Source organism: Epinephelus moara, chromosome 6, assembly GCF_006386435.1.
Source record: "Epinephelus moara isolate mb chromosome 6, YSFRI_EMoa_1.0, whole genome shotgun sequence".
Classification (NCBI taxonomy): Eukaryota; Metazoa; Chordata; class Actinopteri; order Perciformes; family Serranidae; genus Epinephelus; species Epinephelus moara.
The window spans coordinates 37,463,842-37,490,299 of record NC_065511.1 but is presented as its reverse complement, the minus strand read 5'-3'; the positions used below and the strand labels follow the sequence as shown (position 1 = coordinate 37,490,299).

The 26,458-nt window shown below is 40.7% G+C and overlaps 2 protein-coding genes across 3 annotated transcripts; one reads left to right on the top strand and one right to left on the bottom strand.

The window, feature by feature from the left end:
• The first annotated feature begins 608 nt into the window (after positions 1-608).
• efhb (EF-hand domain family, member B) lies at positions 609-26,437 on the top strand. 2 transcript variants are annotated; one of them, XM_050046268.1, is made up of 14 exons: positions 609-824; positions 972-1,031; positions 2,094-2,237; positions 2,680-2,809; positions 3,025-3,135; positions 3,238-3,367; positions 3,501-3,581; positions 3,672-3,739; positions 3,879-4,033; positions 4,288-4,495; positions 4,640-4,864; positions 5,391-5,572; positions 6,399-6,494; positions 26,313-26,437. In XM_050046268.1, exons 1-14 carry the CDS (start codon positions 750-752, stop codon positions 26,367-26,369), a joined length of 1,722 nt encoding a protein of 573 aa, XP_049902225.1. In that variant the 5' UTR covers positions 609-749; the 3' UTR covers positions 26,370-26,437. The 2 variants fall into 2 exon arrangements, with proteins under 2 accessions (XP_049902225.1, XP_049902222.1); XM_050046265.1 differs by lacking the exon at positions 26,313-26,437 and having other exon boundaries at positions 2,632-2,809; positions 6,399-11,317.
• si:dkey-82o10.4 (uncharacterized protein LOC797793 homolog) lies at positions 11,470-18,436 on the bottom strand. The gene is made up of 5 exons (XM_050046269.1): positions 17,886-18,436; positions 16,292-16,363; positions 15,870-15,996; positions 14,680-14,824; positions 11,470-12,354 (listed from the first exon to the last, which is right to left on the bottom strand). Exons 1-5 carry the CDS (start codon positions 18,288-18,290, stop codon positions 12,270-12,272), a joined length of 834 nt encoding a protein of 277 aa, XP_049902226.1. The 5' UTR covers positions 18,291-18,436; the 3' UTR covers positions 11,470-12,269.
• Positions 26,438-26,458: the final 21 nt, after the last annotated feature.

The window sequence follows — 26,458 nt, the reverse complement described above, 5'->3', positions numbered from 1 at the left end:
TAAAAAAGTCAAATGTACACTTGTCATATTCAGTATTATAATTACACATCCATATTAAAAACAGTTTATTCAAAGGCGCAAAAATGTGGCATGTGTCTGTCCCCTAATTGGCACATGATGTGTTGAGGGACCACTAGAATTTCAAAATCTGACATTTTTTGTTTTTACAGTTTCTGGCCATAATATATATGGTGTCATTTTGGTGAGTCTTAGATAAAAACATGCATTTTAAACCTGCTAGTAGGATCTGGGGTTCAGAGGGTATTTAAAGTAAATACAAAATACGACCATTTAAAGTTGTGTCCATCCTCTAAGCCAAAATAAAAACACATGTCCTTCCCCAGTGCTTAAAATATACTTGACATGCCTCCCTATTTTACACCACCCCCTCCCTCCTCATAAATAACGAACAGTCCCTTAGTCGTATTTGTGATTAACATCATTTATCACTTAACATAACTGGGTCATACAAGTGTATTTTCATTTTATATCCCCATTAGCTTACACCATTTTATATTCACAACATATTTTAAAATAGTTTAAGAGTATCTTTAATTGAACGGTCTGACGTTGCTAGGCAACGGAACTCAAAACAGGTGCGACAGCGAGCGTCTAACTGAAGATTCTAGTGTAGCGTTAGCATAGCTACAAAGTTCTGTAAAACTTTCCCAGGTAGAAAAGACGAACGTTACAGACACAATTTAAAGACTTCACGTAACTTGGTTGTCTCTGTTGCTGCTACACGTGATATGAAGATGGATATAACTGACGGAAATACTTCGTACAAAGTGAAATATGCAGATACATGTCCAAACATACCGATGGTAAGTCAACTTTAAGATGCTAGCTAGCTAACGTTGCGTTAGCTTAATGCTACTATACTGAGTCTGAAAGCTGTCGAGCGTTTTAATAAACCTTTGTCTTTTTAATCAGTTTTACTTAATTTATTTATTTATTTATTTTCTCACCAGGCCGGTAAACGCATACCTGTGGGAGACAGGGCAAAATCCTGCCTACAAGAAGCTGCAAGGGTAGGTTCAGTTTTAAGAGTGTGTGTTAGCATTATGACAGTGGGATGTAACGTTAGTTAGCTGTTGTGTTGCATCTTCATCTCTGGAGTGCATATCTATACAATATCAGTTTTATCTCTAGGTTCTTTGGTATGACTATATAATATAAGTGGCAGACAGCTTTGTACATTTTGAAGGTGCATGTTCACTCTCATATTTGCCTTTTCAACATTTTTACTTTATTTCTTAAGACATTTTTTATTTGCAAATTCAAGGGCACACATTAAAACATACAAATGTACACTGCCATCTTCAACATTCCCCCACTCCTCACATTAAAATTCAGCTCACAGAATCTACTTGCACTTCATGGTGGAAAGATAAGATAAATAATAGAGGCAAAAATAATAATAAATAAAGCTGCAATTTGCAGTTAGTTGGTTTCTGACTTCACAAGGCAGACCAAAGTCACTTCAGCATGTTTAATGTGCCTCAAGATGGAGTGAGACCACTCACACACTTGTTTCATCATTACAATGAATGGAACATTTCAATAGTTGATTGTTCCCCTTGCCTCTTGTAATAATATTACCCCCCCAGTTTTTGCTTGTAAATATTTCTTTCATTAAATTACATTAAGACCATTAGTATTCTGTGAAACTCTTGTTATCTCACTCATTTCATACATGTCCTCTAATGTCTTCTGTTTGTATGTTTTGTTACACTCATTATTCATGACAGTGTCCAGTACATTTTTTTTGTCTACATCTCCACACCAAAGGTCAGGAAAAAAAGAAAGGAAAAGTGATAAATAAAATACTCCTTACCAAACCATCATTCTCCATGATGGCCTTGTTAGCTTGCCATGCAGCTTCTCTTGCATGGTTTCCAGGTTCCTGTCCCTTGAGCAGAACCTCTCACTTCAGTTTTTAAATGTGTTTAGCGGCCAGTATTCGTCTCCAAACTGCAAAATGTCCCTCCTATTTTTACTTTTACCTTGAAACTCCTCATTTTTGCAGTACAATAAAGAAAGAAAAAAAAAACAGTCATTGCACACTGTCCCTTAACATCGTCACTTTCCAGCCCCTGACCCCACCTGTGGTAAGGAAATTCCGCAACAGCATCCAACCAGAACCGGGATCTATCAGAGTTCACCAAGGGAAGGCAAATGATCCAGATGTTGCAAGCACCCTCGTTCATGGCATCAGCACCAAATCTTCCCTCAGTGTGAGTACCACACACAAGCACACACACCTTAATGTGGGTTAAAGGGGCAATAAGGAGGGTTTTTACTGCTCCAAATTTGATGGGTTGATTTATTTTTAGATCACTGCTAAATAAATCATTCATTACTCTGACTAGTCGTGAGATTCATGGCTTTCAAAACTAACATGTTACCTAAATTTAGGAGCAAATATTTGGCAAATGGATCAATTCAGGGGAAAATCAGTGTCAGTTTGACAGTATTTGTTTCACTGTGTAGCACATGCTAATATAAAACACTGTGCGATTAGTTTATGGCACAAGCTGACTTCGCATACAGTTTTAGCGCATACAAAATTTTGATGACACACCCAGAATATGACTTTAACTTCTCTAATTTTTTCTGTGATTCCAACAGGGCAGAAGCTTGCTAAATCCTCCGCAAAAGACCTTGTTCCAGCATAAGTTACAGGAGCTCAGTGAAGCAGTGTATGCCTCCAGTAAAAAGGCACCAGTGGGCAGGTCACACGATCAGCGTGTTGGACTTCCCATCTGCACTGACGACAAAACTACGTATGGTGTGAAAACAGTTAGAGGTATGTGTATCGTTAAATAAAATCATGACCGACACAATTTGATTTAAAAAAAAAAAAAAAAAAGACAAAGATGCTGTAACATGAACATGCAAATATTTATCTTCTCTCATCAAAAAAGTCAAACTTGTCCTCAGATTTTTAAAAAGTACTATGTTTTAGGTTTCTAAATAATTATATTTAGAGTAGAAATGTTGAGCCTCCTCTCTTGTGTCCAGGGCTGGATGTGCGTGAGATTATTAACCCCTCAAAAACAGCAGAGGAGATGGAGAAGGAAGCTCAGGAGGGACACGAGGCTTACATTCGTAGCCACAACGCCTATTTTGTTGGTAAGTAGAATGAACTACCAATAATATATTTGTTGAATTTTGTTGATAATCTTGTAATGTGATGTCTGCCTTTTACAATAAAATCACCTTGCTCTACCACAGGTGAGCGGATTGACAGAAAGTACGACTGGAGTCACTACAGTAAAGACAGCAGGTTTGGGATCCTCACACCTCATTTCAACGACGGCCGTAATCTCAGCAAATCTCTCCACTGGCTGGGGGAGACACACAAGTAAGTGCTGAAATAAGTGGGCATAAGTATTTTGTTGTTAATTTCCATAACACATTGTATTCATTCAGTGTATACCTTAACTTAAAGGAGAATAAATTGTACCTGACCCTGTGCTCATATCATTGTGCCGCAGGTTTTATAATCCAAAGGCTGTTTGGAAGAGATCTGGGAACAGGGAAAAGCTGGTGCAGCAATTTGGCATAATGAACAATGTGTAAGCTTCACATTTCTTCAGACCAATTTTGTGACCGCTGACTTTATTTTGTTAACTAATGTTTAACTCTCAATAAAATAATCTTTTTAGGAGGAAAAATACCTTGAATGTTCCACCAGATCACACCTTTGGAGTTGCCTTGCCACTGGATGAATTTGGTAGAGTTTATGTGAAAGAAATTCATTCCTGGGTTACTCATTGGAACATCAGTAGATATATTGTGTCCTGAAAAAACACATACTGGACCAGTTTTGGGGTTTAAGTCGTCAAATGACATTTCGCCTGTTTCCTGCACAGGTGTTGGTGATATAATCCACTCCACTGAGCCAGGCCAGTACGTGAGAGGCCGAGACCAGCAGCGCAGCCTGGTCAATGCAGTGAGACACCATCTCAAGAAGATCAATTTCCACAACTTCCCCTCCCTGCTGCAGGCGTTCAAACATTATGACAAGGTTTGACTTGAATGACTAAAGGGGCTGGGTGACACTTTGACACCACGTCACTTTCATCTACTGTCTGTTCAACACATCACATTTAAAGTAACCTGAAAAAATACAGTGACACTTTATTCAGTGATCAAGGAAATCAGAGCACAGACATGTCATACAGACACAATGCTACTATAATTCTCCTGTCTCAGTCTCACACACTCGAGCCTCAAGGTCGTCGAGCCTTTTCATGTATATCTGTTCATGTAAACCACCAGGCAGGCAAGGGAATGATTGACAAAGAGGACCTGCAGGCGGTGTGCCATCAGTTCCAACTGGACGTGAGCAGGCCGGTTCTGGATGACCTGATGGACTACTGTGACACGGACAAGGACGGACTGATCGACTTCCTGGAATTTGCAAACTTCCTCAACTGGAAGGACAAGATGCCAGTCAGCAGTCGAGAGCAAGGCATTTTGACAAATGGTCGGTTAAATGCACTGTAATGTATCCTATTATTTATTAAGATGTAGATCTGGGCAATATATCAATATTTTATCGATGTCTTTTTTGTCTATTGATTGATCAGAGGTTTTGTGTGGAGGCTCATTTTCTATTTGCCCCCTGCAGAGCGTCACACCAGCTCTGCTCCAGCCAACATCGGGCGGAAGCCTCCCTCAGAATCAGAGCAGCTTCCTGCCTCTCAGGCCTTAATAAAGCCTGAGGACTTGGAGCCCATTAAGCCAGGCAGCTCACTGAAGACCCTCAGGACCCTGAGGCGACCCAGGGCAGCCCCAGACCACTTCATGACCTCCTCCACCCTCATCGGATCTGTCAGTGATTCGTCCACATTGAGTAAGTCAGAAATGATACCGCGATCATGTGGAATCAGGGAGACAGCAGACTGGATATCATTTGAGTGGATGATAGCAGGCCAGCAGAGAATACTGACAGTGGTAACAGTAGATGGCATTGCTGTTCAAAGTTTAAATATTTTAACAGTAAAAGGGGATGTCAGTGGTGAAATAACAAAGAACTGCAGTAAGCAGACGTTCTCCTACACATATCTTCCTAATGACACAAGCATGACACATTTGAAATCACATTGTGGAAGACATAAAATACTGTAATTAACTTACTACATCCATTAATTCTTGTAGATGGTTAAGTCTTACTGCCTCATATTATCAAATTACCTTACATGAGTCATTATCGTATTAACTTAAACCTGCTTAAATGTCCTCTGGAGCACCTTCAGGCCCATTTGGGGATGTTTGATTGATATGCAATAGTTTTTATATGCACTAATTTATTTATATTTCACTGACTCCCATGTCCTAACAATCCTTACTTATCATGTGGTCTCTCTTACATACTGTAGACAGCCGCACCTATGGGATCCCAACTGTGCGCTCCGACCTTCCAGCTCCACGCTTAAAGAGAGTCAGTGATACTAACAACTATGGTGATACGTCCACGGCTGCAGATCTTCTGCATCCATCAGTTCATGCCCTCCGGGGCGTCCACGAAGAACACTTCTTTTGTCCTCGCACCAAGAAGGAGGTAGGCACTACGCACAATGTCAGCGTCATAGTAAGGTTTGCTGTGAGTGAATACAGTAAGGAGGGTTGACCTACAAGAGGGGTAACCATGGCAATTGCTATCCAGAGTTTGGACAGTCATAAAAAAAATAGAAATGTTACAGAATTGCTTTTTGTGGGCCTGAAAAAGCCAAAAGGTCTTGGAAAAGTGTGACCCTAAAAAAGAGGGTGGATCATGGGGAGTACCACCAGTTGGTCCAGGAGCTTCTCCTCCATGATGGATGTTTCCAGGCATATTTTAAGATGACTCAGGGGCAGTTTGACAACCTGCTGTCTATAGCTCTGGGTATCCAGCAACCGCTACCACCAGTTTCTCCTCCATTTTTTACCAACTGTAAACTTGTTGTCATGACCACCACAGAAGGCCCGCCTCTCAAATTATCCAATTGGTCAATGGGAAAAAATATGACGATAAAGAGATGATGTGGGGCGTTTTTCTGCTCCAAGTTGGAGTTTTTCAACTTGAATTCAGAGCGCTTTAGCAAAAACGCTAGGCACCTAGAGCACAGAAATGTGAGGCGCATAGCGACGCAAAAACTGCGAGCAAAAAGCTTCATTCTCATTAAAAACGATTACAAAAAGCCGCCTCCAGCTGCTAAAACTCGATCCAAGGCCTTAAAGATGGGTTTCAAAACAGATTGGTCATTAGAAGTGCCCCGCTGCTGCATGGTGGCCCCAGTGCAGTTAGATGAAAATAAAATAAAAGGGAGAAGACATAAATCTCACACCTTGTCCTTATTTTAGATGAAAATGTTAAGATACTGACACTCTCATCCTCCGCTCTACAGATTGCAGAGATCTTCAGGAATGTGGGTGTGACTATTTCTGAGGAGACGTTCGAGGAGGCCTGGAAGCTGGCGTCCATGAAGCATCCAGCCGGGGAGGTTTGTGTCGAGGTTTTCCGTAACATACTCAAGGAAATAAAAGCAATGTGATACTGGAGGGGTTTTTACCTGCACAGTGCTTCCTCATCACAGTCGATATTGCTGTCTAAACAATACCTCTGCTGTTCGGCGGAAGCTTTGTAGCTCCAAAATGTTTTAGTTTGATTATTAATCACTGAAAAGTTTTTCAAGCCACGAAGGAGTAAACATTAATCTGAAGTGCACAGCAGTTGTGCTAAACTAAGTTTTCACATGACAACCATAATGTGAAAATCTGTTTTTCACAATAACATTGTCAGTAACCTCAAATCATTTTTAAAGAGCAACAAAAAGGCATTCTAATGCAAATCACAATCTTGTTTCATTTTGTCTGCCTTTGCAAGTAGGACACTTATTTTTATACATCCAGTAATATAACAATAACTTTTTGTCAGTACGTTGTTTATATAATCTCAGCTACTGAAGATCTGAATTAACAGTTTCAACTTGCTTTCTTTGAAGTTGTGCATTTTCGCATTAATATGAGAACTCCCAAGAAACAGTGGGTTAAATTTAAATCTTTTTTATGTCAGTAGAGTCTGTTTGAAGAAGAAAGTAATGCCTGGGAATTCACTCCATGCCACAAAAATTTCATTTACACGACATTTTGATCCTACTCTGATCTTCTTCAGGTCAAAATCTGGAGTCAGTTTGTGCTGTGAAGTGACCTTACTAAATTCATCATCATCTGCACGTTATTTATTTGTGCTGTCACATACCCTACTACTATTAATTAATTCAGCTGTCCTGACCTTTTATTTTACATTGCTGCGTTATAATGATTGTGGTTATGAATTTGTTGAGACAATAAATAAGGGTTGTCATGATACCAGAATTCTAAACTTAAATACGATACTCATTTAAAAAAATAATACTTTATACCTCTTTTGACACCACGGCAAAACGAAAAAAAAAGTAATTGGCACACAAAACATGATTTATTTATTTTTTTTATTAACAACCTGCACCTAGTGCTGGTATAGAAAATATCACTGGAAACACGTCTCTAGTCACATGGTTGGTTCATTGTTCAAGAGAATGCAGTAACAGCCACGGGTTGAGGAGCAGTTGATTTTCCTCCCTGTTGTTTCATATGTGCAGTTTTGGGTTGAAAATCTGGTTGTAGTCCTGTTTTTTTTTTTAATATATTCTGCACATCTGATACTATTGAATGCATAGTTTGTATCAAAAAAAGTATTGACTCTTTCGACAACCTCACAGTAAATGCGGAGAATGAACCCCCTTTATAATGACTAACATCAGATGAATGTGTTGCATCATATAAGCAGAGTTTTGACCTATTTTTTGGATTATGTTTTTTTTGGAGTGTTGCTAATATTTGATGAATTTGCTGGAAGCCAGTTTGCAGTTCCTGGCAGAGCACCTCACCAAAAGAGGGTCACATGAAAATACATCCTGTACCTGACACACACATTTAATTATATAGACTTAATTCTTCGTAAGCATTGAGTTGCTCTCATGTGATGACATGCTTGAGAACCAGACTGCTCCATCAAGTGTACCGCCACCAGTGAGGCCAGCAGCAAACAGCTTGTTTGATGCAGTATTATTGTGTACACTTTTTAGAGTAACCATGAATGCATCATGGAGCACAAACAAACTTTCACCTGTCAGGTGTATGGGTGGGTTTTCATCTTAATTATAAACCAACCTCTTCTGATGCCAACTAGCTTCATATTTTCCTCCACAGCAGGGGGCACATCAGCATGCATGCATATAAAAACACTTATTGGTGGAACAAAGCCAAATGCTTTTAATATTATCATTAATATTTACTGTGACTGATTCAAGTTTAAGTCTGCTCTTGTTTTGAAATCACAGATTGTGTTAAATTAGTCTCAGTCTTGACTTGTATTGAGTTAAGCTGTCTTTGTTCCGGTCTGACTATTAAGACCAGTGTCCTGTCAAAACAATTTTAAAAACTCCAAACACACAGAGGAGAATCTCCCACACACAAAACAGAGTAGCATAAAAAAGTTAAAATAAGAACACAAATTAGTAAATAGATTTAAGTTGAGATAAAAATTCTAATTAAAAGTCAAACTACAACTATAGTTATTTTTGAGTTTAGGTTTTATCTTCCCCGCCCAACAAACAATACACAGTAAGACATTTGTGTTGCAGTCTAGCCAAAGTATTCTTTAGTCTCCATACACATAACACAGTAATAATAACACCATGCTTTCAGAGATAAACATGTCAGCAAACAAAAGAAATGTTTTCCATATTACATGTCTGTTTATAGAGAATCAATTCTCCTGTTAAAATGAAAAATATAATTTCATGCACAGAAGCGGCTCATTTTTCATGTCAACATTTCATCTTTCTTTTGTTGAAAGCAACATGTCATCTTTTGTTTGTACACCTAAGCTGCTGTGAAACAGTGTTAAATCTTTAATTGATTGCTTTGGACTTAAAAATAACAGCCGGTGTGACTGTTTCTGTGCCGGTGACAGACCTGAGTAAACACTGAGAGGTGCGTTCTCACAACCTATCATTTATTCTGTCAGAGTATTAGATTTGATTTCCAAGCATGTTTATCTTGTAATTCTATTAATCAACCTTGAAATGGGAAGTCTGACAGAGATAGCACAATTAATTTATGGCGTCTTGGAGCTGAGACACATGCAGACATACAGGCAGACACACAGACTTTCAAGGAGGTATGAGGGATTGTTTGCAATCTGTTTCGCTAACCAGATTAATGAAACAGGTTGGCACGCAGCCTCGACTGATGCACATGTCTGGAGATTACAGAACAGTAAAATAACTAATAAAAAAATCATTAGCTTTTTGTACATTCACCACTTGTTTTTGTTTTCTTGTTAATTTCCATTAAACTGAGTGATGCACAGGCGTGGTAAATTGTTTAATGTGCTCTCACCATATCCATGAGCATATTGACATGTGCTAAGCTAACCGCACTCATTTAATCTCATTACGACTCTGCGAGATGCTCCACTGGAACCAAAAAACCCCCACGCAAACTTCCACAGACCACATATTACTATGCAGGAAAATTAGAATAATCCTCAGCGTATTTCATTATGCATGAATTAGCGGCCGCTAATGACAGAATCCTCTCTGTTTGTCAGATATGTTGTCAACATTAATAATATTGCAGCGAGCTTAAACAGAATGGGATGACACGCAGCATTCACGAGCCTGTCAGACGTGATGTTTTTGACAAGTGACACGTTTCTGGCAGCGACCGTGGGCTCAGACACAGGCTGCGTTTGAGTTATAGTAAATGGGTGGGGAATTTTCTGCCAGGATTTGTCTGTCTTGCCTGCAGCAATGCAATACAACTATTTTCACTTGGTGTAAGACTCTTGTTGTGATCTCTCGTCGATCCATAAAGTCCTCGCTTGAACAGTAAACTGCGTCGCCGACAACCATGTACCAGAACATACGCCCCCTCCTGATTACTATGGAAAATGGATTATCTTGTTGCCCGTTGCTTCTCAAGAACCTAATACATTGACACCAATATATTTGGTCCCTTCTAAGTTTGATGTTTCACATGTGGAAAATATAGTTATATAATACAAGATCATCACCTTTAATGCTAATGCAGAGTCAGCTGTTGCATTAGCCTATTATTTATTTTTATTCTAACTAATATGGTTGACTTTCTTAAAGGTATACTATGCAGGAATTGTTGGTTGCTGTTTGTAAACAATATTGCCAGCAAAAAGCAAAGGTTAGGGTTCTTTGTATTTGCATTTCTTTTTTTTGTTTTTTTGTTTGTTTGTTTGTTTTTTGATGCTGTGTCCTCAATTTTTGTAGCTTCCTCTTGGATGTGTGCAGCTTATGATGCCGCAACTGGTCGCTATTGTTTTTTGAAGTCCTGACCTCACCAGCACGCTGTGCCCAGGAACATCTTGAACATAGAAAAAAAAGAAAACCCAGGCAAAGGCAGATACTCTGCAGATAACTAATAAATACACCACCACACACTTCTAGTGGGTGATAAGTGATGATTGAGAGGCATTACTTCTTCATTACTTCGTCTTTAACCACTTGCCAAGCAACCATAACCAGCACTGTGTCATAGCCTACTTACAAGAAATGCTGATTGCGGAGCTGATTTTATTCCAGATGTTGTTTTCTAAGTGTGTATTTGGCCAAAAATATTCTCTGTGGGACGGATGTAAAACTCTGGCAACTTCTTCTTCGTCTTTATCACAAACTGATATTTACGAAGAATGGACAGATATATGCTGGCTGTGATTGGTTGCTCCTCGTCATTTGACATGCGGTCCGCGCTTCTGCGTTCCAAAAGTTAAACTTTGTTTATCTTCAGGTGCAGCTGTCGCACCCTGAAAAACAGGTACTCCGGAAAGCATGTGCCCTGACGGCGTCGCTCTGCCGTATGAGTGCACCTGCCACACATCTACATTGAAAACTGAGTCTGAGGGTGCAAAAAAATGTGGCACGTGCACAGCCCCATAGTCTATACATTTGTTTATTGAGGAAAATCCTGCATGGTATATCTTTCAATGCACATCAAAAAGAAAATTTGCATTTGTGCCATGGTGCGCAAAGGTGCACTCTGGTGACGATACGCCTCTGGAGGTGGGGGTCAATACTTCGGGCTTATCCGGTATAGACTTCCTCTACAGTGCCCCAATCATTTCGGCTAATTTTTACATAAGGTATAAAGGTATCTGTCTATCTATCTATCTTCAGATGGACTTTTTACCTACCGTTAAGACATAATTGGTGAATGCTACTCGGACTACAAACTGAAGCCAGAACACTCGCTATAAACACAGTTGTTAATAGAGATTAGCCCCCCTTATCACCTCAGTAATTTTTGCACAGTCCCTTAGTTTATCAGAGCAGCTGAGTATTGATTATGACTGGGGGTCGGACCAGATTCCCTGTGTGAATTAAAGGGTCATGGGTACACTTTGGTGCTCTGATCAAAGCAATTTATTGATACAACATATTGGTTTAACAAACTCAACAGAGTTCATTCTTGACCTGTGAAGCAGTGGTTTGACAAAACAAAAAGTAGTCCATCAGCTTTTTCTAGTACTTTAAGATACTTCCTCAGTTGTCATGGAGATGACTCCGTTATCGTCATGATCTATAGTAAGGCGGTGACCATATACCAGCATCTGTTGTCATGGGACCAAAGTTTCAAACTTACTGTAGGTCACATGATGACAACTGAGCAAACTCCATTTGCGGAGGAAGACGATGCAATGTGGTTGAAAAGCGCAGAAAAAAGCTGGGACATGGACCTGGAGTGAGGAATTGGGGTTTTTTCCAACACACCCAGCTATTTTTAGAAAAAGACACTTTAAAGTCTTCCTCCAGTGACCTCATCACTCTGTCATACAGTGTATCTGAGCTGAAAACACCAGACACAGTTGTTCTAGCACTGTGACCTCCTACAATGGTCTGCTCACACATTTTTTTTCATACTTTGGAAAACCATTGGAGGGGGGCTTTAAAAGCATCTGAGGGTCTGAGGTAGTAGGCCGTAATGACATGGGTTAATTTATAAAGTTCAGAGGTCTTCAGGTGTCTGCACAGCATCAGTAGTATGGCTCTGGGTCCCGTTTCATGTGTTCCTCGTAGACAGCCCTTCAATCTGCTGCTCGCAGGTGTCTGTAGTCTTTTATGAATAAGTGAATCCAACCAATCACTTCTCCCCTGTTGTGTCTTGATGACTGACAAATGGCCTTGCAGCGACGAGTCAAATCACTCGGCCTGTTTCCAATGCCAGTGCCAAACAGTCGTGACCGTCCAGTCGGGAGAGGCTCCTCTCGTCAGCTCTCGGTGAAATCTGGAAGGGAAGGGGGGAGGCATATTTAACAAGAGCTACGATAGTTTACTCTCTAAACATGAACAGCTCCCCAGACTGGTGTAAATCATGCACACCCTGTGTCTCCTCTACTCAAAATTCAGAAGAGCATCCTAAATTCTCCTTAGCAGTACAAGTGTATTCAGAGTGCTGAAGGAAACTGACTAACACTCAACTCAAACTAACTACTGCATCTTGTTTCACCTTGACAACAATGAGGTGAGGCTTCTAAAAATGGCTTCCTTATCCTGCCAAACTGTCTGTTTACTAGCCTTTGGGATAACATTTGAAGTGTAACAGGCTTTCTCAGAGGGGATTTCAACACCTGAAACAATAGGAAAGAGAATCTGGCTAACTAGATAGGTGGGCATTAGGTAGAATAGCCACACCATGCAGTCCAGCATCTAACCGGATTACTGATTGGAAATGGAAAGAGGCTTTGACTGACATGCAGTGGGAGTGGAATTATTTCCCCTTCCTGTTACAGCGGAGAATCATATCAGTGGTTCTTTAGACCCAAATCAGAACAACTTAAGTGATGCAGAATTTTAAATCTCTGACAAGCGCTCAAAGGTCCTGTTTTAGAATGGAATTCATAATATTGCAGCTTCATCTAGCTGTTCACGTCATAAAACGGGTGACAGTTATTTTCCAGGACATTTACATAAAGAGCCACAGTTATGTTTGCACAATATTTGTCACCTGGTGCACGAGACGGACCAGTAGCACTGCTGAAAACAGAGCTTAACAGATATCAAGGACGAAGACGTTTGTTTCTTCTCTCACAGGTTCAGAGCCTCTTTTCCAAAGTCAGTGATCAGGCATGGAGATAGACATGACATTATGATGGAACTTTTGTCTGCTTACATGCTGTATGTGAAGCGTTTTGTTGGAATTCCATCCATCCAATTGGCGTGAATGAATATTGAAAATATAAATAGGGAAAGAGCTGGTCTAATTATTATTGTGCTTGTATAAGATTTTCTTATGGACGTCTTCTGCCCCAGTTGAGCTTCACAGTGCACTGACTGGCTGTGTGTTCATATTTGGGACTTACAGATGTATTACAGTGAATATAGCATCATGAGATTTTCTCATGCCTGGTTTTTATTTACTATTCTTGCAATCAGTACCTTTATTAAAAGGATAGTTCACCCCAAAATTTAAAAAAAATATGCATTTTTTTCTCTTACCTGTGGAACTATTAATCAATCTAGGTTATTTTGAAGTGAGTCACCAAGAGTTGGAGATGTCTGCCTTCTCTAGAATATAATGGAGCTAGCTGGCACTCGGCTTGTGGTGCTGAAAGTGCCAAAAAATACACTTGAAAAACTCAACGTCTCTTTCATGACGCAGTTTCTCAAAGGAACCTTATTTCACATAGGAACTATTTTCTGTCTACCGTACTACACCCAACAACCGTATCACCGTGCAGATGGAGGCGTGTATCTACTGCTAGCTCACCTGGCACCACTGAGATACCCAAGTTCAGCTGAAGAGGACGCTATCAATTTTCACATCTTGTGCTGTCATGAGCATGAGCCTCCTGTCTATGAGTAAATGCATGCTTCCATCTGTGCAGTGGTATGGTTAGAGATGAAAGACATTGCTGTTGAGTTTTTCAGAAGTGTTCCTTTTGTGCTTTGAGCACCATTTCGAGAAGGTAGACATCTCTACGGTTGATGTCTCAAACACTTTCTGCACCTCTCACTTAAACAATCTGGACCTGTGCATAGCACTACAGGTAAGAGGAAAAATATGTATTTTGGATTGGATTGGTGAACTGTCCCTTTAATATCTCTTACTTTAAGTGTATTAGTGGCAGTCCTCCAGTGAAATAAATATGTCTCTTTCACCGTTTTCCCCAGTGAGGCATTAAACATTAGATGAACTCTCATCCACCCACACGACACTTTGGAACATTCTCCGAAATTATCCTTTCCCCATATATTAAAAGGAAAAAAAAAATAGTACCTCGCCACCATCAGCTTTGTGGCTCTGTTACCCACCCAACAAAAACAGACATGCCATATGTTGGAAGGCCTGCAGGTAACTTTGAGCTTTTGCCAACATATAATTAAGTCTCTAAGTAAATATTTGTACCTTTTAATTGTGAGGCAAACAGAGATTCTGGCACCTAACATCTGAGCAAATTAATGATCAAAAATGAGCTTTGAGCAAAAAGAGTCCGCACACACTGCATGAAATATATTTGAACATGTCAAAGCTGAATGAGGGAAGATTTGATTGTAATCCATACTTTTGGATGTATGGCATGTCTCTGCAAATGACAATCTGAGTTCTTACTCATAGACTGCTGTCACTATTTTCTTCTCTGGGTTGCCATCTTCACTCGAGGCCACTTTGAAGATCTTCGTGCCCTCGGGGTCATCAGGGCCTTCATATGTTGACAGGAACCAAAACCTCATGACGATGAAGCAGTACTTTCTACCTACAAGTAAAGAGAAAGAAACCACAGACCATGTAATGGACGAGTACTAAAAGCTTCACTTTAAACCTGCATACAATCACATCTGGGAGCTGGCAGGTTTACATCTACATCCTCTATAAGTGATCTCTTTCTCAGCCGCAGTTAGAGTTAAGTGCCTTGCTAAAGGACACAAATTCTAAAACATGGATGCTTCACACACGTCTTCATCATCTCCGACAGCAGATTAGATCTATACTATCAGCACTTTTTCAAAATGTCTCCCCTTTTGAGTAATGGCCAGAATTGTGTTTTTGCAGAGCATTATGATGTCACAGCGAAATTGACCTTTGATCTTCTGGATCTAAAATGTCATCATCACGTTATCCTATTGGACATTTGTGTGAAATGTTGTCATAATTAATGCAGAAATTCTTGAGTTATGGCTATAAACGTGTCTTGTGAGGTGACAGTGAGCCTGACCACCAAACTCTTATCAGTTCATCCTTGAGTCCAAGTGGACGCTTGTGCCAAATTCCAAGAAATCACCTCAAAGCCTTCCTGAGATATCGCGTTTATGAAAATGGGACAGATTTAAAACCTGAAAACAAAACACCTCCAGCCATGGCTGTTGCTAGCGCGGAGGAATAACAAAACAAATCTGACGTAAAATATTAAATTAATCTCTTCTCTCTTTCGCTCTGGCTGTTTGACATAAAACGCATAACTTCCGGTGCGCCAGCGCAGTAAAGTTGCCACAGTTGCCTGAAACTAAAACTCCGCTTTACTGAGAAATACCCTTAATTTATATGTAAAAGTCCGGCACCCCAGCTTTAACAGAGAAAGAGATTCCACCTCTGAAACTGAGATTATGAGTCCACAAAATCTTTCTTGACAGGACAGCATGGACAGTAATATGATCTTTGACTAACCGCATCTAGTTCAAGAACTATACTGTAACTTGGCAGCAGAGCAGTTTAACTGGTTTGCTCAGGTTGTGAAAGGCATCACCTGACCAGAATAAGGACCCTGGTAGACCATTCAGTGTTGTCAGCCACACAAAACTCACCGTATCTATCAAAGACGACCGACACGTCTTCCGGCAGCATGAATATGATGTCATCCATTGTGACAGCTAGATGTTGTCTCTGAGCATCAGTGAGAGACTTGCACCTCGTCTTCACATAATCTATCATCTGAAATTGCAAAAGAGATCATCAAAACCAAAATACTGATTAGGCTGATCAATCATTATCACCACAAATTGACTATTTGTAAGCGCGAAACCCTGTGCAATGACTTTGGCCCTGCATTTCTTAAAGGTTTATTACATTATACTGTACTCTGCTGTGCTGATGTTCAATTTTAAAATGACTACGATACCCAAAATGAGAAGTCTAATTTATCAGTACATGTATGTTTTCACGGCAGGAGTAAAACATTTACTTTTCATTTGAATATATCTCAGTTTGTGAGTGCATGATCTGTTACCTCATTGGACACAATCCCCACTAGCTTGTGGTATCTGCCACTGGACATCATGTTGGAGACGTGGATCAAAGCCTGGGATGGATGATGGACAACAAGGTGATTCATTTTTATTTTGTGGGTTGGACATGTTAACTGTAACTTTTGTCTTTGTCTTAAACTGCTGATAGTTGGAAAAACTAATTAGTAAGTGTCTCACATTCAGACATGGGTCCTTGTAGTAGTTTGTTCTGGAGCTTTTAATCATATCCATCAGCAGTTTGCCCAGTCGTCATGTCACTGACGTTCGAATTTCCATTTAGCATTTAAGGACTTGAGCCTCAGCTTTGAGCCACAGAGCGTTCAGCAATAATGCAAATTTGACGACGAGGATATCTCCATCTGCTGATGAAGATCATGCCACATGATTGAAAGCTCCAGAACAGCTACTAAATAGACCTTGAGGTGAGACTGCTTTCTCAACAGGAATTAGGAACTGTACTTAACATATCAGAGTGAAGGTTATGACCCTCCCCAGCCCTACAGATATTATTCCTTGAGCCTCTCAGAGTGACCGGGGGAAAATGCATCCTCCCTCCACCATAAATAACCATATTTCACAATTTCTAGCTGTGATGAATGTGATTTTATTAATTTTTTTTAAAGTAAACATGCCTTTCAAACACACTTGCAGGTTTTGGAGTTCTGAAGGTACCATAAAACTTCAGTTAATAGCCCATATTCTGACTATATAACAGCTTCAGAGGAAGGTCACCACTTGTTTTTCATCATGCCTGTAAATCTGAATGTGTAGCATTTCCACATTGACACAAGTTTAAACATTTATGTTTGAATGTGTGATGTAAACAGCTACCTAATGTTAGCACAAGTGGGTAGTCAACAATCCGGTTTTATACATCAAAAGAGCTCCTGAAAATATAAACTGCTTGGCAACCAGACCAGGCGTCTAATCGAGACAGGCCTTTATTTGTCAAAGTGTATAGCGACACAGGGCTTGTAAAAGGGACTGGGCGTTTAATTGAAGTTTTCCGGTATTTAATAAGTGCAAAATACAACCCTTTAAAAAGTGAAATGTCCCTCCCCTACGACGGATCAAAAACAACTCCATCCCTAGTGCTTAAAAAACTATTTGAAGTGCTTGCCCCATTTTGCACCACCCCCTCTCATGAGTAACGAACAGTCCCTTATGTAGTTTTGTATTGATGGAGTTAAATATAGTTAAGGGGCATTTGAGAGCTTTGCAGTTGTGATACATTAACTTAAGGGTTTGAGGGTGTTTTCATCTCTTTATGTTACAAGCTTATTATAAATTCCTTCCTCATCTATCCTATGTTTGACCTCTATATGAACCCTCCAGTAGCCAGGTCAAAACATCACTTACGTGTCATTCAAATCTGCAGTATCACAGAGAGGCTTTCAAACCATTTGCCACATAAACTTAAGAATAAACTTAAGAAAGAAAGAGCCCACAGTAGTCTACTGATTTGGAGATGCGAGGCCTTCCATCGGCCACACATGGACTACAGTTACCCAGCTGTTTATCCCTGATGCAGCAGGGGTTAGTGGAGGACCTGTTGGTGCTTCTGTAAGTAGTTACCTGCTTCACTCCTCTCTCAAACTCCGCTGAGCTCATGTCTATCTCAAAGTACAGATTGATGAGATAGATGATGACTTTGCACCGGATCCATGTGATCGGGTCCGGGACGCCGACTACAGAGACACCGGGTTGACCACCGGAGCTCCCCGGCGGCCCGTCGGCTCCAGGCTGAGAGCTGAACAGTCTGTGTTTCTGACCTACGAACACGAACCTCCGCCGGCACAGTCCCCGGCTCTGTGCTCCGGGCACCCCGGTAAAAGGACGCACACTCATCCCCGCCAATTGCTGGTGCGCGGCCGGCTGCTTGCTGCAGGTCATGCCCTTCTTCCAGGCGCAGACCCCGGGTGAAGCTGCTGCGAGGCCGCCGAGCTCCCGGCATGCAGCGAGGCTGCTGATCCGCTGCATCACAGCGAGGAGGGCGCAGCGTTACCGGCGGCGTTTGGACCACGGTTCATGGGCTGAAGCAGCCTCCATTGTCATTGTTGCCTTTGGTAACCTTATGCAACTCACCCCATGCTGTACCCATAATCCTTATCGTGGACACGACGTAAACACACATGACTGCTGCCTTCAGGTACTGTTGGAAATGTAGAAACAATCACATGGAGCACTTTATCTGAGGCTCTTTCACTTTTTTCTGCTGATGATTTATTATTATTAAGTAGCAAATAAACAAAATAATCATACAGTAGTAGACGGACATAAAAAACAGGTTACTAAAGGAAGCATGAAAACTGAAAACAACATATAATGATTTGATTTACATATCCAAAAAGGAGTAGGAGGGAGGAAGTACAAACTTATTTACTCTCACCCCTTCTTCATGAATTAATAATTATATTAATAAATTATGAAGCTCCCCATCAGAATAAAGCTGCACAATAATTAATTCTCCTAGACCTATTCTTATATATTAAATGAATTACCAATAATATTTGTCTTACAGCGAGATATGAAATAATTAAAAACATACTTAGAAAATAAAAATTCTTATATAGATACCTTATTCAAAAAATAATCTCTATGCAGTTATCTTGATTAATATCTGTATCAAGTTTTTTTTAATTGATAAATCATACTGTTTGTATTTAACAGATTGAATTTGAAAACCGGAAGGACACGTTTTATTTGTACATTTGGCATTTGACAGTAGGCCTAAACAAAAATAGATTATGTGATATACAGTATGTGGAGGCTGTCAGCATTGACATGTTAACTCATATTCTACAACATAATATTTACCAATGACAGCAAAGCCAAATATTTACCAGAACAAGTAGGCCAAACACATATCCTCCTGAGACCCTGTATCCTTTCTTTATACAGTATGAAGCCATCAAATTTTGGGTTTACTTGACCGTAGACTTCGTTCTACTTAACTTAGACCTGTTGTCCGAGTTCATGGACACTTTTTTGTGCAGTCTAGTTGCAGTAAGAGCACAACTAATCCATGTAAAAACAAGATGGCTGACATCTCTGTCAAGTCAGTTTACAGCTGATCCAGACACTGTTTGTAGTTTGATTTCAACAAATTTGACCAATTTCAGCAACAGTAACAAGCTAAGACATTATTAATTAGGAAGTATTGTCTCGTTTGAGGACACTGGGGCTTAATTATTGTTGCCATGTTTAGTTTTTTCACATGTATCTGGTCCTATTGATCCCAAATAGCCAGGAGAAATTAAAAATGCATACTAAACAAAAGTTCAGGTCTCAGGTCCCCCTTATTAGTTCCCACGCGTTTGCATTTTAATCACTAACAAGCTTCATGGGTTGTGTACCATTAATTCTTCTGCAGTATGGATCTAAAATGAAATCAGACAAAAGCTTTTAAAAGACATTATCTGACTGATTAAATGTTCCTGTCTTCATGATTGAGTTAAGTCGAACTTACAGGGAGCACTTGAAGGCAGCAAAGTGACTTTACTGACAGAATCCAGTAGAGGGAGATAAATATCCATATATGTGCCTCGTGTAGTGTGTGTGTGTGTGTGTGTGTGTGTGTGTGTGTGAGAGAGAGAGAGAGAGAGAGACAAAGTATGAGGAAACTAGAAAACAAACAAACTTTGAGTGTGTCTGTGCGTGCATCTATTATTAACACAATAAAGGAGAACATCTAAAAAGCCAGTGAAAGTGCCTACACACACACACACACACACACACACACACACACACACACACACACAGAACCAGTTGTTCCTACGGGCCAGCAGTTTCCGCCTAGTCTTTGTTTTCTGCGCAGGTGCCCAAAATGATTGTGCGAAAATGTGAAATTTGATCAGCAGACCAAAACATCATTAAGTCCCCGCTGTTCTCGGTGATTACAGGTCAGCGCCGCTTCCCCGTCGCTCGTCTTTTCCTCCGCAGCGCGCGCTCGCACGCACGCACGCGGCAGACACCTGCGCGCGGCCCCGCCCACCTGAAGTTCTCCCAACTAATTTTATTTATCAATAATTAGCAGCGCAGCACTTGGTTATTTGAAATTGCGCTCAGACACGGAAACCTTTCCGGGATGTATCATAGTAATTATGTGTGTCAGTTGAGAATGCTTTTTACATCTGCGAGTCGAATGGAGCAGAATATTAACGACTTCCACACTGGATGAGATTAATTGTTGGAGAATCTGCAGATAAACACACAGGTGAAGAAGAGTTAGAGTCCAGGCTGCTGTTTAACACACCATAATCAAGACGTTTAACCAGGACAGAGAGAGGAGGAGGAAAGAAGAAAGATGGAGTAAGACAAAGAAACAAGAAAAGAAACTTACAAATGTGAGATACTTGGACACATCTTAATTAACTATGTGAATAATTAACATGTGAGATGTCTCATGAAATCAAATTGTAACACACACACCAGACACATTTATGTAGATTTTTGCAACCCAGAGAAACTAGTCCACAACATCAAGTTTGAACCTGCAGTCAAACTTCAATACGTCGACCACAAACACCAGTTAAACCAGCTCAGAACCAGCCTGCAAGGTCAGTTACTACCAGTAGGGCTGCAGCTACAGGCCACTGAGGTCACATCCTCTCTCTCTGGAAATTTGGTCATTTTACAAATCCTAGGAGGAGTTGACACTCTCTATAGAGTTTTAATGAGTGACTCTGTTATTCCTTTGTGTTAATATCTTTGAATATGACTGTATTTAGGCAAAACACTGATATAAAATGAAGGAATTTCAGTTTTTACCCCCAATTTATATTCCTTGCTGGTTGAAAAATTCATTAAAGCAGCAGATAAAAGTAACAGAAGATATCATTTGACACTTAATTAAATAAATGACGTGAAAAAAGCCTTCAAATTTACAATATTTTGGAAGGTGTCATTAGGAGGAAATTGGATTCATGACTCTGCTGCCTTGACTTTCTTACCAGCGTTATAGTGCTTATACTACAGGCTGTGGAGGTTTACCTGCTGCTGGGACACTCCTGCTGAGAGTGTCTTATTCATGGACGCGCTTCAGTGTCATGGAGATGGTGTGTGTGAGCTGTAACGTCGCAGTCTTCATTGAGCTCTTTCCTCTGTTGTGCCACTGAAAGGCACTGTTGTCCACAGCTGAGCTCCTGGGCAACACGATGAAGACGTCGCGTTGCACAAACCTCCAGAGTGTTTAAAGGCAGGTCACTGGTGGAGCGGAGTTCAAATATGAAGCCCTTTATTGATAATGATGAAATCTGAAAATTGGACTTGGATGCACAGTATATACTGGCATCTGTGTCATGTGGGAAAATCAGATGAAACTTCTCACATGTTTAAATGTTGTAGGTTGCAAAGACAGTTAACAGGATATAAAAGCAGAGACATGTTTCAGCTCTACAGAATGTATTTAAAATGACTCCCTACTTAATACAGAGTGCACAACATTGACTGTGTCCCTATTCTGAGTGAGAAATGTGTTCTCTGAATTACAGTTGTGTGACACTTCACCTGTCAGTGATGACAAAAGTGTCCTGAAATCTCAATTTACGACTCACTATAAACTATAGAGTGTCTGTTATGTAGTGAATGAGGGATTGACTTTGAACGCAGCCTGTGTTTCTTTTTTTCATATTTTCCTCCAATTTTTGTTTTTTAATGTAAATTATTGCGAGGGGTTTGCTCTGAAAATATAATCCAGAAAGACAACGAGTAACCTGTGTCACGGGGTCAAAAGCAAACAGTCATTTCATTATTTTAAGCGTCAGACGCCACAAAAGGTTGAGAAACGTAACAACGTCCTGATAACATACATGATATAAAAGTGATTCATGTATTTCATGTCTTTATCCACACCTTGTTTGTTCTGATTCCAACTTTACATCTTTTCAAAATGTTCCACAGTGAAGCGATAATGGCCTCAAAAGAGCAGATTTTAGTTTTTGTTTTTGTCTTTCTTCATTATCAGCTTTATAAAATAACTTGCTCAACTTTCCGCTGGAAAGGATGGCATGTTAAATCTGAAAATATGTTGTTTTTGTAAATTTGAATTTAATCTGGGCTACAGGTATTGGATTTTTGTGTCTGCTGGCAGGGAGCCACACACAATAGCAGGCACAGGTGTTGACCAAAAAAAAAAAAAAAAGGATAGAGAGTGAGAGAAGAGAGAAAAGGGAAAAGGCAGAAAGTGATTTGAATTATCATTGTAGAATTCATTTGGCATCTCTGCCACAGGAAGAGCTTTAAATAGAGCCACAAAGTTTTATGTAAAATTGATGCATGGATATTTCCAAAATTTATGTTTCTACATTTCTTTTCTGTTTTTTTTTTTCTTCCTGCCGAAGCTTTCACTAACTCTCCATTTCAAAATGCAAACGCTTGTTGATCGAGAGTACAGATATCTTTGACTTGAGCGTGGGGTAATGAGAGAAATTAGCACAAATGCTCTAAGTAATAGTTCCTGATTTTTTTCACTCACAAATTATTTTTCAACTTGTTTTTGGATCTATGCATAAATTAAAAAATCTGCTGAAATTTATTATTCATCTGAGATGTGATTAATATGCAAAATTATGCAAATTAAGATGCAATTAGGCTCCAATTCTCTAGTGGAATTTTCCATTATAATTTAATACAAAGTAACAGAGTAATTGGTGTCACGTGTAATTACGGTTACTCAAGTGCACTTTCAGGCATGCAAATGATTCGCTATATGTTGGTTATCCTATGCAAATGTACCATGTGGTGTTTTAACAAGTTGAGGAAAACAGAATGGGTGCGTGGTTACCCAGTGGGGTTGGAACAAGGTAAAGACACTGGGGTGTATTTTTTTAAATGAGAGGAGTTGGAAAACTTTCAGCGCTCAGATTATCACCAGTTAACACTTCCAGTCACTCTTTCTGAATTTTTGTGGAGAGGCACAGACTTTCATCTGTCACCAATCAATTAATGAGAGAAAACTGTTTTGGATGTGACTCGGGACTTGAGGGAAAGGAGGCGGCTTCCAACACAAAACTGTTGCTTCAGTTGACACAATTCACAGGAAGTATCAGAGCACCTCCACCTCCGCCCCTCCTCGATTCACTCGGAGCTTTCTGTGTCTTCATTACACCCGTGCCCCGTTTGATCAATGACACTGCAAATGTCACAAGCAATCACAAAACATTATGCGCGGGGGACAATTACGCCTCAGCCCGGCGTGACAAACTTTGCATTCTGCGGCCGGGCGGAGAGAAGAAAAGCGATTATGTAATTGATATCTATTTAGATAGAATGAAAGTCCTGTAAACGCTCGGAGGGAAAAATGTCTCACAGAGCAATTCCTTCTTGGGAGGCAAATTGATTTTAAATTGTTACATGGCTGGTTACATGTCCTGACATCTTGCTTTGCTCTCCGACACACACACACACTGAAACACACACACTCCCTGGCATTAAAAACATACACAGAGATACACTCACTTGTACACACATACTCATGCAGACACACACCCTCTGCTATCTGTCTTGTTCATGATCAACGCTCTGAACAAAGACATCCTCCCTCCCTCCCTCCTCGTGCACCCCCCTCACCCATCTTCTCTCTCTCTCTCCGCCTCCACTCTGTGTGCCTGCCTGCTTGCACAACTCTCTCAAAGAACATAATCCCTCAACAAAATGGAAACACAAAGGAAACTTGAGCTCAATCCTATAAACGCGCGGACACAGCAGACAATGCCTCCTCCCACCCGTTTCCCCCCTATCCCCGTCCCCCTGCCTCCCCAACAGCCATAAATGCCCCGTGGCACAGATCAGGCTTTATCAACCCTCCCTTCCTCCTCCTCCTCCTCCTACATCCATCCATCCCTCCTTCCCTCCCCGATTAGTACCCCACCACCACCACCTCTACCCCGCCCGTCTCGCTCCTGCCGCCAGCGTCTCCCATACCTCCACACGGACCGTTCTCATGCAGCAGGAGGGTGGAAGGCCGTTTGATGATTTGGCTCCTGTTTGCGGACATTTTTTTTGTCAGTTGTTACGTGCCTTTGATTTGAGACGTGTTGTGAGCAGATATGTACGCAGAGGTGGCGAACAGGTAGATGTTCATGAGAGAGAATCAAGTAAAGCAGCAGTTTGACTACCTGCAAGTCGATCCCGTGAATCCAAGTTGCTCACCTTGATTTTGCATTTTCTTTGGTGTTAAAAGCCCTCTGGTTGCTTGTCAGTGCAGCCACTGTGTCCAACACTTCTTTTTCTTTAGACGTTTTTTTGCTGATGACATTCAAGTGTCTATAGATGACGCACAGCTCCGATGATAACCAACAAGTCCTCCTAACTAAACGACAAAGTACGTTGTTTGTCCATGCCACAGATGTATAAAGAGAACTGGACACAGCTTTGGCGGCGGAACTCCATTCATTCATATGAAGGTTGCTGCTGCCTATAAAATTACCCCCATGATCGGCACTGCTTTCACAATGTGTGGCCCACAGAGCAGGTGCAATAGAGACTTCCCTCAGACAAGCTTGCCACTTTCAGTTTAGCACTCTGTTAACTTGAATGGGGACATGATGATTCAACTGTACTGCTCTTCTAGACTTTCCAAATGTTCTTGGATTGTGTAAATCAAATCTGATAGTGAAAAGAGTCATTTTGCAGAGGTTATGACTTTTTAAAAAATGTACCAACTGATTCACAGATTTCTCTTTCACAATGTAAGTCTATGGGAAAAAGCTGCTTCAAAGTTTGGCACACTTCATGGGGGCCTGGTCCATGTCCTCTAGACTGACACATAGAAGTGTTTCCTGACGACACTATCAGCAAAGCATCTTTCAAGGCATCTTTGTTGTCAGTTTGCAATATTTAACACATGGTTAAGGTTTGGAAGCAACATGGCCATGCTTAACAGTCGGATGTTTTGTTGACCCATTCATCCACCCCAAGGTGCTCTCTACACAGATTTTGAGGCACCAGAACGTCACCTTCCTTTGATCCATCATAATTGCTGCAGCCACTAAAGGGCTTTGAAACCAACCCAATCACCAGGAAAAAATGTTTGTATTGTACATTTCTGCAAACTTTGGATACTTTACACTATTTTTTTGCGGATACGCAACACTGTGGTAAAGGCCTGGCTAGGTTTAGGCACAAAATACACTTAGTTACATTTTGGAAAGATCCTGTCTGGGTTAAAACATCCACATTTGGTGGCACAAAAGTTGCTGGAGAAGTAGGGACAGGTTGGTGAAATACACTCCAAGTCGGTGGCTTAAACACTGCTGGGAAACACCTCAATGTGTCCGTAAAAAAACACCCAGTGTCAGTAAAAAACACGCCAATCTGTGCCACAAACACTGCAGTGGGAACATTGCAAAGGGTCGCCAAAAAAATATTGGTTTTGTTGTTTGTTGGCCTCGAACAGTAGTCCTCAGTGGTCTGCAGGTTGGTAGCCATCCATTGATATGCAACGTATGAAATGTACCAGTGTTACGTATCTGTGGTTTGCAGAAACAAACATTTTCTTCTGACGACATGTCTGTTAAAGCATGTCATTTTTGGGAACTTACTGACACAACTTACATCGTTGTTCTCGTTGGGAGGACAGTCTCATGATAAGGCACTTGTTTTTTTTAAATCCCAAACAGTTTACTGTTAACACAATGCATCACTTCCTGTGACAGTTTACCCAGTAAAGACGTGGGCGACATGTTAAGTGAACGTAACCTAAAATCTGTCATGAGCTCGCCTGAAAGTTCGCCCGCCATTGTCCCACAATGGACAGCGAAAAAGAGCAACAAGACAAACTAGTCTGCATGAGGATGTGTGTTTGTTACTTTAAAATCAAACATGCTTCAGTTTAATCAGACTTCACAACACTGCACAGTCAGTGTGTGCCCAAAATATGAAATTACATGATGCATACAGGAAAGATACTGAAGAAACTGAAGATGGCTTGTGGCTTTGGTAATGTAGGTCAGTGTCAGTTTCCACCTTTGACTTAACTGTTTTGCTCCCGTTTCTTATTAGAGCTCATCCAAACCAGCACATGAGCACCAGCTGACGCCCAGTGTTCCCCCCCCCTGAGAGTGATTCCTGCCTGTAGCCGCAGCAGTGCCGGAGAGGGAGCCCCCTGGAGGTGGAAGTGAGGTGGGTGAGGTATGATCTTCTCTAAT